The following is a 14,009-nucleotide window of genomic DNA, read 5'->3' as shown; positions in this document are numbered from 1 at the left end:
TACTCTCTCACTTCTAAGTAGCTTTTATTGCAACTACCACTGCTTAAGGCTGCCAAATAGCTTTCATTTTGGGTGGTGCAAAGAAAAAGTGCTAGATACAAACAAAATAATGAGCGCAACGTGACTCCAGCCATCATTAGGCCCTAGTATTTTTTCAAGGGTGCAGTATTTGAAGTCAGTATACTGCTCCATTTAGTTTTACAGATTTCAGATATTATCATGTTTTGGAAACCTGCAAACAACTTGTGCCATGATAAACCAAGACTTGCCATTTCAGAGAGTAAACATCAGAATGAACAGATACTTACAGAGCACCTCTAACAAGATAATTAAGCTTTTTTGATGACTGGTATCAGGGAAAGGGAGAGTAAGTTTATTGCTAGGTAGCTAAATAGGTAGGTGGGCAGATGAAATGTACAATTCCAGTCTCATGGAAGTACATGAAGAGAAATGCAACAGTGGGACCCTGACAGTTAGTTATGCCGCATGGCAACCAGATGAGCAGTTTACTGAAAACTTGATAACAGCTCAGAAAAATGTTAAGGAGCTTTATCTCTGACAGTAAGTGGGAAAAAAATGAATTACACTGAAAATGCTTTTCAGCAAGCCTTTTCACCTGAGTTTTTTCAAAATTATTGAATTGAAAATTTTTGTCAGAAGACAGAACCTAGTGTGTCACTACTACAGGCAGCTAAGTTCCAACTTGGTCTGAGACATAATGAACTACCATATCAAGAAAAATTTATACTGGAGGAAGACCATTTCCTAACCAATTGCTTGCATCTTTGTTTGAGAACTTGATGGAACTATCAAAAGCAGTCCCAGTTTGCCAACATCTGTTCCTGTCTGCCACACCACAGCTAGCTGATAACGTGGAGCCACTGATTATGCAACTCAACTTCTTTGAAAGGACAGATTATGAACCTTGTATGTGCACTAAGGTCATGTACTCAAGAAAGCCTGACCACCAGCAATTCAGGCACAAATGTCAAAAGAGATTACCACACCTCTTTTGGAAATCAGCAGACATACAAAAGCCTGGCAAAGACCAACTTTTCATCAAAATTAAAACCACCAGGCCAGAAACTTCCTATGCTGTTTTGCCAACAGGACCATAGGAGTAAACTGAGTACAATGTTATGAGTACATCACTGTTGTCTGAGGAAAATTAAATAATACAACCTATGTTATTATAAGACATGCTAGAAGACATTCACACAAATGAGAGATTCTTCAAAGAAGAACCTGAAAGTTTATTTGCTGAAGATTAACTCTTCAGAATTTTGCTTTTAAACATTATTTTCAATCTTTTAGTCTGGATGCTTGGTGATTTATTTTTACACAACCGACTCTTTCGGAGTACTTACAGTCATTACAGAAATCTCTATATTTATTTCCCCTTTCAAAATTATTAATTACAAAATATTGGTCAGGTTAGTTAAAACAGTCACCCTTTTTTGGTCACGACTTTTCCTGGCTTCCTTCCTAACTTAACAGGAAGAAAAAGCCCAGTAAATAGTTTTGCTAGAGCATCAGTTTGTCAGCTAACTCCATTTTTTGTAGACATCCTCACTAAGAATACCAAGCAACAAAGGCAATCAATGCTCAAAGCAATTCATGACTTCTAATAATCCACCCATTTAAAGTAAGATTCATTTATTATTGTAAGGTCATATATTTCATAACAAGACTGAATCATAAAGACTGAATAGATAAATAATGGTTACTCCCTCTAATGCAAGGCCATTGGTTTTAAAAGCATGGTCCATAAAATACCTTTAAGATTCCATAGAAGGTGACAAAAAAACCCTAGTTTATACATACTATACAATCACCTTCTAATGGTGTCTGCACCAGCACCATAAAAATATCTGAGATGAAAGTAGGGGGCACAGTGAGAGATGTTTTAGAATCCAAACTGCTATGAGTAATTTATACCCGTGCTTTTGGTCAGTGATATAAACCATGTACTTAAAAATCTGCATTATTTTAAACACTCTGCAGTAAATTTATCAATGAAACAGTAACATAAAAAAGGTGTGAGAGGAGTCAAAACGTTCTTAGGTGTTAATAAGCAGAGATTCATTCTGTTCCCTGACAAGTTGCCCTTATGCTGCCAATAATCCAGAAGATAACTGCGGAAGAAAAAATCCAACTCTGAAACTTGAGGTGGGGGTTCATGTTTTGCTTTGTTTTTCAAGTTTAAAAACAGATGCATGCAACGTCAAGGTTCTAGTGCCTTGGCAGAGCCTCCACAGTGGCCTGTAGGACAAATTAAAAAGGAAGCCATCACAGGCTCCTTGAAGAAGGGCTCTTTGGACATGCAGGTAACTTTACTATTTAAAATGTGCCTTCTTCCACATTTATTTATTGGCCATGCTCCAAATCTCATGCTCTTTTACAAATCATTTCACTTCTTACCTATTCCTCCCACTTAAGGCTAAATGGCTAATGTATATCCCATTCCTACAGCAAAAAGGTTTGGGTTTGATTAGTATTTCAGCAGTACCACTGAATAAGTGAGGTGAATTAAAAAACATCTTCACAATCATGGAATGACAAAATAGTTTGGTTTGGAAGGGGCCTTTAAAGGTCATCTAGCCCAAGCCCCCTGCAATGAACAGAGACATTTTCAACTAGATCAAGTTGCTCAGAGCCTGGTCCAGTCTGACTTTGAATGTTTCCAGGGTGAGACATCCACCACCTCTTTGGGCAACCTGTTCCAGCGCTTTAACACCTTCATTGTAAAAAACTTCCTTATATCTAATCTAAACCAATCCTCCTTTAGTTTACAAACATTCTCCCTTGTTCTATCACAACAGGCCCTCCTGAAGTCTGTCCCCATCTTTTAGACCCCCTTTAGATACTGGAAGGCTGCAGCATCACCCCGAAACCTTCTCTTCTACAGGCTGAACAAACCCATCTCTCTCAGTCTGTCTTGATAGGAGAGGTGCTCCATCCCTCTAATCATCTTGGTGACCCTCTTCTGGGCCCACTCCAACAGTTCCATGTCTTTCCTGTGCTGAAAACGCCAGAGCTGGATGCAATACTCCAGGTGGGGGTCTCACAACAGCAATATTAAGGATTTATCTAAAGGATTTACCCACAGGTCCTGAAGGCTTAATTCTTCTCTGTCACAAAAAATAGTATGCTACTAAACTGGAAGCAATTACAATACAAACTACTTTAGGGTCCCTGAAGAGAAGCAGAATGGCTGAGAACCATGTTGGAGCCAACCAACTTTCCTCAGAGATCAAGTCATCACTAGCCTATCCATGAATTACTTGAGTCTACAGATTAAGAAGCATTCTTCTTACCTCCCCTTTCCCTGTAGAGCATGCACAGGTGCTTAATAAGTATCAGAGATACAAAAGTCTATATTTGCTGTTTTTTATAAATGAACATTTTAAATAGTCATTATTATAGCTAAAAAAAAAATAATCAATCACCACTACTTAACACTAATTGAAAGATCTTTTTCATTCACTTAATATTCCTTTCTTTTTATAAACTTCTATTCAAATTAATTTACTAAAGTCCCCATGAAAAACTCCAACTTCTAAGAAGTTCAGTAGAAACACAAGAGATGAAGGTGTCATGACATTAATAGGAATCTCATTATGAAGACCAGTTGTCAAACCCAGAGCACTAATTAGTAGACAGCAAGGGGAAAAAAATATGCTCTCTTTAATATACTGCAAATTTCAAACAGTATAGAAAGATTTTGAAAGTCTCAGAAATTTTTCATTTGGAGTTTATTCCTTCTAAGGAGCTGAATGAAAGTGATGTCTTTTACCAATGACATTTAGCAGCATAAAGGGAATAATGACATCATTTTCACATCTGACATTAAATGTGTTTAAGTAGATGAAACTGCTTGCTTTCCACTCAAGTTATCAAACATTTACAAGATACTGTAAAATAAAAACCATGCTACCCTCTTACTCTCAAAAATGCTTTCCAGATCAGAAATACAAACCCTGTGGGATGAGGTTGGGATGTTAACACAGTTGAGAATTTTTTGACCCCAGGAGGAACTACAGAATTTCTTGCCAGAAATTAGGTGGTTATTGTAAGACTGGGTTCAAAAACAGAATAATGACACCAAAGTAAGAAAAATACATTAACCATTCTTACTAGAAACAGACTAAACCAAAAAATAAATAAAAATTGTGGGGAGCCACAGAATGTTCCACGTGATGATATTTCATGAACTGTATTCCCAACAAACATGCCATGTCCTTATATATTTCTTTAACTGTTCACTGCTGGCTACTGTTGTAGATCCAGATGTCTGTTTTCATGCTCTCATGAGACATCCTCCCCAACAGTTCCAACTCAGGACAAAATTAGAACTACTGTTCAACCACTCTAATTTAGCTATAGCATAAGTAGGACTGATCGCCACAACAGTTGTACCCTGGACACCTGTTAAAGTTAATAAAAGCTGCAGAGGAAGGCAAAGTTTAGCCAAAAGTGATTGTTTTCCCCATTAACTATTCTTAAATGTACTACTTCCTTTGAAGAACAAGCAATTACAGTTAAGATTTATTGATTTCATAATTCCACTTAGAGAACTAAATTTAAAATAAACGAGCCCCAAGAAAGTTCAGTATTCTATGAAGCGGATGTTTAAATAATCTGACTACCTGATATCTCTATGCACTATTCATAGTGAAAGGATTTGTTAAACTCAAAACGTGAGGTACCATCTTCTGAAAGTAATTCTGAGTCAAACAAGAAGCTGAGATGGTTAGTTCTGGAGAGTGACACTAAAACTGCTGTGAAAAATAGAAAAAAAAGAAAGAAGAAAACTTGCTACAGGTGCATCAGTCTGAAAGAAGAGCTACTGATGTACCTTGATGTATGAGGGCTTGGCTTACCATGGAACTTCAAATCCCATAGACTGTTTCTTTCCAGATACTGTCATTTTGGTAATTTTTGGCACAATTTCAGATTCCATTCTGGCTGATTCGGAATCCCTCGTTTTCCCTAGTAACAGACAAAAAGGAAGTTTGAACTTAAGGTTGCAACTAACAGGTGTTTATAAAGTTTAACAACTCACATTACTTCTCTCCAAACCAAAGACAGTAGTCTTTCATGATCAACTCTCACATTTCAGTGTCTTACTTACATATATTAAATAATTATTCAAAATTATCTACAGTTATATCCATTGTGAAAATCTCATCTCTATCTCCAAGCATTCACGTGACACACCATTCAAGAGCTTTACTCACAGCAGTTCTGCAGGGTGCCAGAAGCATTTCATGCAATATGAGGATGAAAAAATACTTTGCAGCTGCTCACTAGATGATTAGGTTAATTCTTATTTATAGTTTTTCTTTTGCCTTAACATTGTTAAGCCTGAAGGCTATTGTAAAACAGAAAATATGTCTATCTCAGCCATGTGTGGGCTACAAGGCCTTCCCTGAAACCTAGAAACTGACTTGCCTTGTACTGAATTACATTGAAGAAAAGAAGCAATACTCCAAAGCTAGCTAATTTAAAAGTTATTTAGAAATAATTACAAGAATCAAGTAACTTAATTACTTTAAGGTATTAACTTTTACCATAACGTAAATGAAAACACAATTACAGTAAGGTTCATTCTTAATTTTGTGAAACTACAGTTTCACAACTAATAGCACTACAGTGCTATTAGTTTCTTATCAAGCTGTAAAAAAAAAATATTTACTCTGCAGAGGAGTTGTTTATGTAAAAGAAGTAAACTAGGTCCTTTCTTTCCACAATTCCCTCTTTAATATGTTAGGATCCCTTCTTCCTTCAAGAAAAAGACTTTCAGCTTTACAGTGTGAGTGACAGCAGCTGCACCTTGTCTGAAGAATGTTACATACATGAGAAAGCAACACAATAACCTGAATTCAGAAGCAAGTTTTAAACAAGCTTCAACTACAGATGTATCTGAAAACTAGAAAAATGACACTACTCTTCCAGTAGTAGACCAGTTCAGATACTCAAGAGCCAAGTGAATATCAAGTTACTCCTGATACTATATTTTAGATATACTATATTAGGATGAACTGTTTAGAGTCATTTGGTTCTACTCATTTAGGTTAACTCTTTACTGCATTTTTATGTATGACAGCTACACCTTTAAACCACAAAATCATACAAGTTTGCAGGTTACATAAAAAGTTGCAGTCAAAGCTGCTGAAGATTTCAGGTAAGGAAACAGAATCCCACGAACATCTACAACAGCAAACAAAAAAAGATCTTGTGCAACTTTTTCAAAACAATCACACTACAGATGGAGGAGACATTTTTATTTATCTGATGACTTGGTCTTCATCTCCCTCATTTCTCTTATCTGCTGATATTTATATGCCACCTGCAGATCTCTGAAAGAAGTAATCTATGTGTTTTATTAACAGGTCCATACAAATTACACCGTAAATAAGGAACAAAAGTAAGAGAAATAAAGGCAACAGCACAAAGCATGACTTATAAGAATCACAAATTATGTAACTGAAAAACAAATATTAATATTCAGAATATCAAATTTTCACTGGACAGGGACTACTAGTTAAGCACAAAGATTTTGTTTCATCTTCAAGCTGCTAAATAGATCACGTATAGGATTCTTTTAATAAGTAGTTAAACACTTCAATCACAGTAAAAATTACATTACTCTTGTTGCCAACTTGGTATGGTTTTTTCCTCTTCAATTCTAACAATTTTCAAGCAAGTCACTTTAAGTTAACAGGTAAACATGAAAGCTTTACTTCTCATTTGAAAGCTGAATTACAGTTATTTCTCAAAAAATACCATGTTTGAGATCTGGCTGCAAGGAACTAATAATTACAAAAAACACAACTAAATTGAAATGAGATCAGTTGAAAGAAACCAAAATAACAATTCATATTATGTCAAAATAACCTGTAATCTGTTGATCCAAAAATCAAAAGTTTTACAAAATACATCTTCTCTAATCGATTTCAAAATTAAGCTTCACTCTGTACAATTAATGTTGGACTGTTTATTACTGACCCAAAGTTAAACTGTACACGGAGACAAAATACATTCCACTAATGGAGTATTTGACACAGAAAATAAACTTAAAACTAGAATTTAGTCAAAAGAAGATACAAAACTAAAGTTACAAAGAGTAAGACAAAGTAAAATAATTGTCCATTGACACTGACAGTATGGGTGGGTGTTTTATTCAGTTTTATAAGTAACGATAACAATGATAATTAATCAATTAATTAAATACTAAAGCACAGGTGGAATGAGGAAGCAGACTGGGATCATATAAAGATAAACCAAACCATAATAAGATAATCCTATAATGGACATTCAAACAGATGCAAAGACAAGGTAAGAATTATTAGCAACACTACTGATAGGAGCGTCAAATACAATTTTCTGATTTCAATGTTTTTATAACCAAGTACAGAAAAATCAAGCTGCACATTTGAGATAAAGACCAAGTCTTTATTTTATGCACTACAGGCGCCATTAAAGATTAATAATTATGGGCTTCATTACAAAGGACAGGAGGCTGAGAAATGAATATACTTTACTATCTAATCTATAGGGAACCGGAGAAAACTGTATGATAAATTCTTATCTGTTTTAGCAGGCAAAGCAAAAGCTATTTGGCACTTAAAAAATTGCATGCAGATCCTTAAGTTGCACCTTGGAACTAAAAGGAAGTCAATGCACAAAGCTGATATAATTCTTAAAACACTTCTTAATCAACAAGCAGGGTATCCTATGGCAAGTGAAGTGCACTACAAACCCAGAAAAAGTGTAGAAGCAGTAATCTCAATCTGATTAGGACAAAAGCAACTCTGAGGAAAATTAACCTTTGAAGGGAAAGGAAAACATGGGTTAAATTTTTGCCAAGAAGGGCTTCATAAAAGTTCTTCATGCCTACTGCCATTTGGACATTCTCAAACACATTCCTAAGTAATTCAATGGCAATATATTACCTAAATCAAGAGTACACGTAAAATTAAAATGAAGACAGATACATCTTTGTAAACTCCAAAAGAAGCCCCAGTGCCTCCTTGGTACATTTCGCTACTCTAGTATTGCAAAAAGTAAATATATGTGTGGACCCTACAAGTAAATGCATGGTGTCAAATTGCAGAGCAAGAGATTTAACTGAAGAGGATATGTCATAAAAATCCAGGCAATTCACTAACTTAACATTATGAAAATTTTAAAAGTTTCCTTCCATGAAAACACATAGGATATATTTATAAATTATAGAAATGTAAAAAAGGCTTGTCAGCATGATAGTTCTCACAATTCAGAATGTTTAAAACCCCAAACTTCTAGTCTATTTTAAGCAAAGCAGCTTTCAGACAGACAGACTGCACTGACATCAGAGTACCTAGACTAAATCGTACTGCAGCCACAAGTCAAACACTATTACAAAACAAAATATGCACTGATGAACCTTGTCACAGTATTAAATTAGGATAAGCCTAACACTAAGGGAACAGACAGACCTGCAGTGCCATTACTCCAATACAACTGGAGTGCAGCACCCTGACAAAGCTCTCTTCTATTATTCTTTGTTTTTACCTCTCCTATGACTGCCAGTTGGTCTTCTGACTTAACAGCCTTTTGACTTAGTCAAAAAGTATTACTAATGACACTTGCTGTAACTTCAAAATTATTAAAAGTACAACCCCAAAATCTGGTGGCACAATAAAGTATCTGCAGGCTGATAAAAGGATACAGATACACAGATATGGAGGAAGGAAGTAAAACATAGGGACAGTCTTTAAAAATTAAGAGTCTCCCTGGATGTTCAAGCTAGAAGAGCAAAGTATCTAGATATACTCAGCCACCTTCCTTTACTGTAAGCAAGTCCCTTTGGATTTCTTTGGTAAAGTCAGTTGTAAGGAGTACCTGTAAAAGATCTATACAAACAAATCAAAAGATTGCTATGGCTACTTTATCAAACATAACTAGCTTGATACATTCTTTTTTCAGTTTTGTTCATATATATACTTAACATTGGAAGTAATCTGAAGATAGAAACTGATCTTTTCTCTAATTCTGTTGGAGGTATGGAAGGTTTCAGTACATGAAAGTGTTGACTGATGGTCTAGTCTGTTCCCAGGTAGTTTAAAGATGAATAAAAATAGAAGTCTGTTTAAACAGCCACTATCTCAAGAAAGACATGTTGTACCAGATGAAACAGGGATATTAGCATACTTGGAGAAATGCATGCAAACACTGGGTATTTAAATCCACACTAGCTTTGTTCAGATGACCATACCTTTCCACAACAGAACGAAAACGTCATAGTTTTCAATTCCCATACACAGAGGCTTCTGCTCCCAACTTGTCTTCCCCTCATCAAACTGTAAATTGGCACTGAAACTCGAAATTCAACTACACCACTGCACAGAGCAGCCTGTTTCTGCTAAGATGAACCAGAATTTTTCATGTGCCTGAATTGAGCTTGAAAAGCAAGGACGAATGTCAACAAGTCAGGCATGTCTCCAGTCCATGCTTTTTCAGACGGCAATCCCATTTAAATAAATTCATGCCTACTCATAAAACAACTACTAGGGGTGTATCAGCAATGGCAAAGGATCAAACCTTCAAGGGAATTATGTTCTTATTAGCTATGACCAGATGCCAGTTAGTTTCTCTTTAAAGCTTTAAGTCATTTACATGCTTTTGACATTTTTACTTGGTTTATATTATTCTTCTGGTTTTCAAAAGTGGTATGCACACCTAAAGCCATATTTTGAATGGGGCTGAGGAACCTAGATTCTACTGATACTTAATAAACAGAACTACACTTACTTAAGCAGGTTCTCCTAATGCTGCCTAAACCAGCACTGCCATGAAAAAAAAATACATGTAATACCATGCTTTCTAATCTAGAAGATATGGTTTGCATCCCTTCCTCTGCTACAGACTTTCTATATAACCACAAGCAAGCCACTTAACACCTCTGTCTACTGATTATACAGCAACAGCCACCAACTGTATAAAAGAAAACAGACAGTGCACTTGTTTTGTACTGGTTTTGTGCACCATGTCATGAGCTTGTTCCAAGTATGTTTAATGACTCGCTGTTTAAAAAAAAAAATATTTTTTGTATGCAGTACTGGCAGTCCAACTATTGAGTGGAACAACAGAAGACATAGTTTCTGTCTGAAAAGCAGAGTTAATAGCTGAGGCTCCTCTCAAGATCATACTCCCCTTCCTATATGCTGCACTATTATTTTAAACTAATTTTAAGGCCCTACAATTGTGAAAATATTTCAAATATGGACTCACATGAGTGAGTCAACCAGATGTAGGTGCCTGCCTGACAACACAAAATTTCACGCTCAGAAGTAGGTATCACCTGTTTGCCCACATACATCTGGGTTTATATTAACATCTAACACATCCATCATGTAACAAGCCACCTGAAAAATTTCAAATTGTTTACATTCTTCTATTTATGTCATAAAACTCATCAGTTTCTAGCCTTTCATTAAAACTTTTAATTTGCCTTAAAAACAGTAAATTTTTTTTTCTCTTTAAATTACACAGCACACTGGAAAAAATAACATGAGATAATATTGAAATTTGTCCCGTTAGAGAGATATGCTACTGAAAAGAATATATTTTGGTTTTATAATTCAACTAAATCATTTGATACTCCTGAATTCCACAAAATATACAAAATATAGTGGCAACTTGCAGTTTAGTTAAGTTTGCACTGGGATGCAGCACAGTGGGTCATCAGTGGCAGTGGTACTGGGTATTAGTATTATCATCACATCACAGTGCCAAGAATATTATAAGTCCAGGACTCTCAACTACGCACTACCAGTACATAAGAGACTAGGGAACTTAGAACATCCCAGATTTCCTAAGTTTACAGTTTGCTAACCTTTAAAACATTCTGCCTGCATATAACTTGCCGTGCATCATCCCTGTAGCCCATCAATTAAATTTCTTTGGATGTAACAGCAGAGACAAAGCCTGCTGCATGTGTGAGAACTTCAACACAGAATTCCTTCCATATGCAAACTTCAGTATTTAAAGTATACTGGTTCAAAATATCCATTTTTAGGAAAATGTATGACATTATACTACTATGAACCACGATATACAAATGGATGCTACTGAATATCCACAGCACTTATGAAAATAATGCAACAGTCCAAAATAACAGAAAAGGCAACTTGCTAAGTCACCCCTTAGTGATGAGCCACGGCCATTATACTGATACTACTGAAAACAATTCTCCAAACAAGAACACTGAACTTTTTCTTTTTAAAAGAAAGGTTATTTCCTAATAGAAACCACAGTCAGGGGCTTTCCAGGTAACTTTGTCTTGTTGTTATAACTATTACCTTCTCTGCGAAGTTTCAGATGGTGAATATGACTTTTTTTTTTTCCCATGAAATTGGCAGTAGGCATTTGCACTGAAAAATGCTGAAAATAAAAATGTCTACTTGCACCTAACTAAAAGAATTTTTTGTTTTGTTCCTAAGGTTTGATACAGCAGGAGGGAAGGACACAACAGGTGGTGATATTCCTGAGTATCTCCATCATGGGCCACTTTCCTGTGACCCACAAAACACCAACAGCACAACTTGCTTCCCCAAGACTGAAGTTCCAGAAACAGTTTGCTTCACTACATGCAGCTGCAACAACTGGATGTGCAGCAGGCACAGTCAGAAGGGCCTGGCAGCCTCGCCTGTTAGACCCAGCTGGCACTTCTCACTTCTCTGGCTTTACTTTCAATGCTTGCAACTTTCAGTAAGTTGAAATCTCTAGTCCAAAAAACAATTTGTTCAAGTGAGGTTCCTGCCTGGGGCCTTATTTTCCTGCTAGACAGGGAGAACAGGGAAATTGGAAGATAAAAGACAGCAAATTATCGAAAATGCCACCTAAAGAAAGTTATTTGCATAAATGAAATCCTTCAAGTGATCTTTTCACATTCTGAAAACCCACTCAATTTGGCCTTAGAAAAGTTTGCACACACTCTTACAGCTGAAGTTTTAAAATCTAAATCCCAGAAATACTTCATCAACCTTCAATATGTAGCTACTGTGACTAATTTTGTCCAGGCTGGACACGATTGCATCACCTGAGTGAAAATTCTGCCACTCCTGTCGTCTCCATAGTTTCCTTCCACATAAACAAACTGGTATAAATTTGCCTTGGATAAATCACAAAAATAAACAAAACTGGGGTGCAAGAGAAGAAAAACAACCATATGGTGAGCATTGGCAAGCAGCAAGACACACAGACTATCAAGGACACACAAGGATTTCAAGAATGAAAATCAATAAAGCAGAGAAGTTGCAATGAGAGCTACAATGACAATAAAAAAAAAAAAAAGACAATACTAGTGAACAACCTAACCTGGGAAAATACTGCATGTAAAGAGAGGGAGAAAGTAAGAGGCCACATACTCAGTGAAAAGTTACATGCAGAGCTAAACATGAACAAAGGAAACAAAAGAAGATCAGAACTGAAAGCGAATGCAAATTACAACTGGAAAAGAGCAAACATGGAAAATAATAATGGCTAATGATTGGAAAATAGGTAGGAAACTGGGAATGGCTAGATAAGGAGTTTAAAATTACAAAGTAGAGAAAGTGGAACTGCAATAACAAATTTGGAATGACATGGTGAAATATTGTGTTTAAGACACAAACAGGAATTCAATAAAAAAAAACTTGAACATGACTTAATAAGTTAGAGGGTAAGAAGGACACAGATACTGACATTCGATCAGGCTGAAGTGGATGGGGTGGAATGTGTTATAACAAGGCAACACATTTTCTTCCTGCCTGAAACATTTCTGGAGCCTCACCATGTCTCTTGCCATCAATACTTTGTCCCTACCTGAAGACGAATGATACAGAATACAGCACTCAGTTACTGTTGTGTGCTCTTGGTCTTCTTACCTGAAACAAACACCTTCTAATGGACATTTTCTGGCCATCAGGACTTATTCAAATTACGCAGTCAAACCTGCAAGTAGCACAAAATTAATTTCACCTGTCAAAAGCTACTTTTTCTCTGTGACTCCGTACTGCAATTGTTCCACTGAATGGTGTACATTTAATTTAGAATATCTAGTGCTGCCACAGAAACCCAGTGTTTCATAGAACAGTGTATATATACATATAATATAAATTTTTATATAAAAAGGTTGTGCTGATCTCTATTGCAACTGTGAGCCTTCAGTGTTTTCACAACTTAAATTCGCATCTCTCAATATTTGGACGCTTAATAGGGCATGTATGTTTTTATGAAATTATGTTTAAGCAACGCACGACAACAAAGGGATGCATAGACCAGTTCTGTATGTAGACCATCGGTCTTTCCAGAAACAGATAATTGGTCTGGTTTACATTCACAGTTAATCTACTAGAGGAAAGAAAGGCACTGTCACTATAGTAAAACTCTCAAGATTTCCAGTTTCACTAAACCACCACCTCCCATGTAAAAGATCGGAGACCTGCTGTACAGAAAGACAGACTGGAGGGGTGGTGACTGTTTTCTTCTAGAGATTACCCAAACATCAGCTGTCTCCTTTCGATGTTTCTAATACGTAAATGCTTAAAGGTCCAATAGGAATTCACAACAATCAAAACAGTGACTTTCTCATCCATCAAAGTTTTTCAAAACAATGTCCCTGTGGTATTTCTCACGCTACTGCTCATAGTTAAATGGACTAAAATCCAGTCCCTCACACAATTTAACTCAGCACAACTCATCCTGTAACTACTGAAACCTTATTGTGGGAGGTGTATTGCTTCGCACTCTAGCAATGCCAACAATACCCCTTCTAAATCCATAACTGAAGGTAAAACCTCCTGTAAAATTTTATTACACTTTTGCAGTTGTTCTGTTACAGCACCTTTACTCTCCGCCACATACACAACCATAGGTCGTTGGTTGTGTTTCCTAACTCAACGAATTTTTCTTAAATGACTGTGAATTTTCTTTCACTGAGATTTAGAAAAAGCTCGGTCTGATATTTCTGAAGTGCAACT

General features: G+C 36.2%; 1 protein-coding gene across 4 annotated transcripts in view; it reads right to left on the bottom strand.

Moving 5' to 3' along the window:
* HBS1L (HBS1 like translational GTPase) overlaps positions 1-14,009 on the bottom strand; it is a 60,332-nt gene that overhangs the window by 20,686 nt on the left and 25,637 nt on the right. For 3 of the 4 annotated variants that reach the window (XM_051792566.1, XM_051792568.1, XM_051792569.1), the window contains one exon: positions 4,884-4,992. In XM_051792566.1, coding sequence (XP_051648526.1) covers positions 4,884-4,992 — 109 coding nt within the window. Of the gene's footprint in view, positions 1-4,883; positions 4,993-12,914; positions 12,935-14,009 lie in introns of those variants that run through there. The other variant, XM_051792567.1, reaches the window with a different exon arrangement.

Source organism: Manacus candei, unplaced genomic scaffold, assembly GCF_025592945.1.
Source record: "Manacus candei isolate 608988 ecotype Guabito, Panama unplaced genomic scaffold, ASM2559294v1 h1tg000034l, whole genome shotgun sequence".
Taxonomy (NCBI): Eukaryota; Metazoa; Chordata; class Aves; order Passeriformes; family Pipridae; genus Manacus; species Manacus candei.
This window is presented reverse-complemented; position numbering and strand designations above follow the sequence as displayed.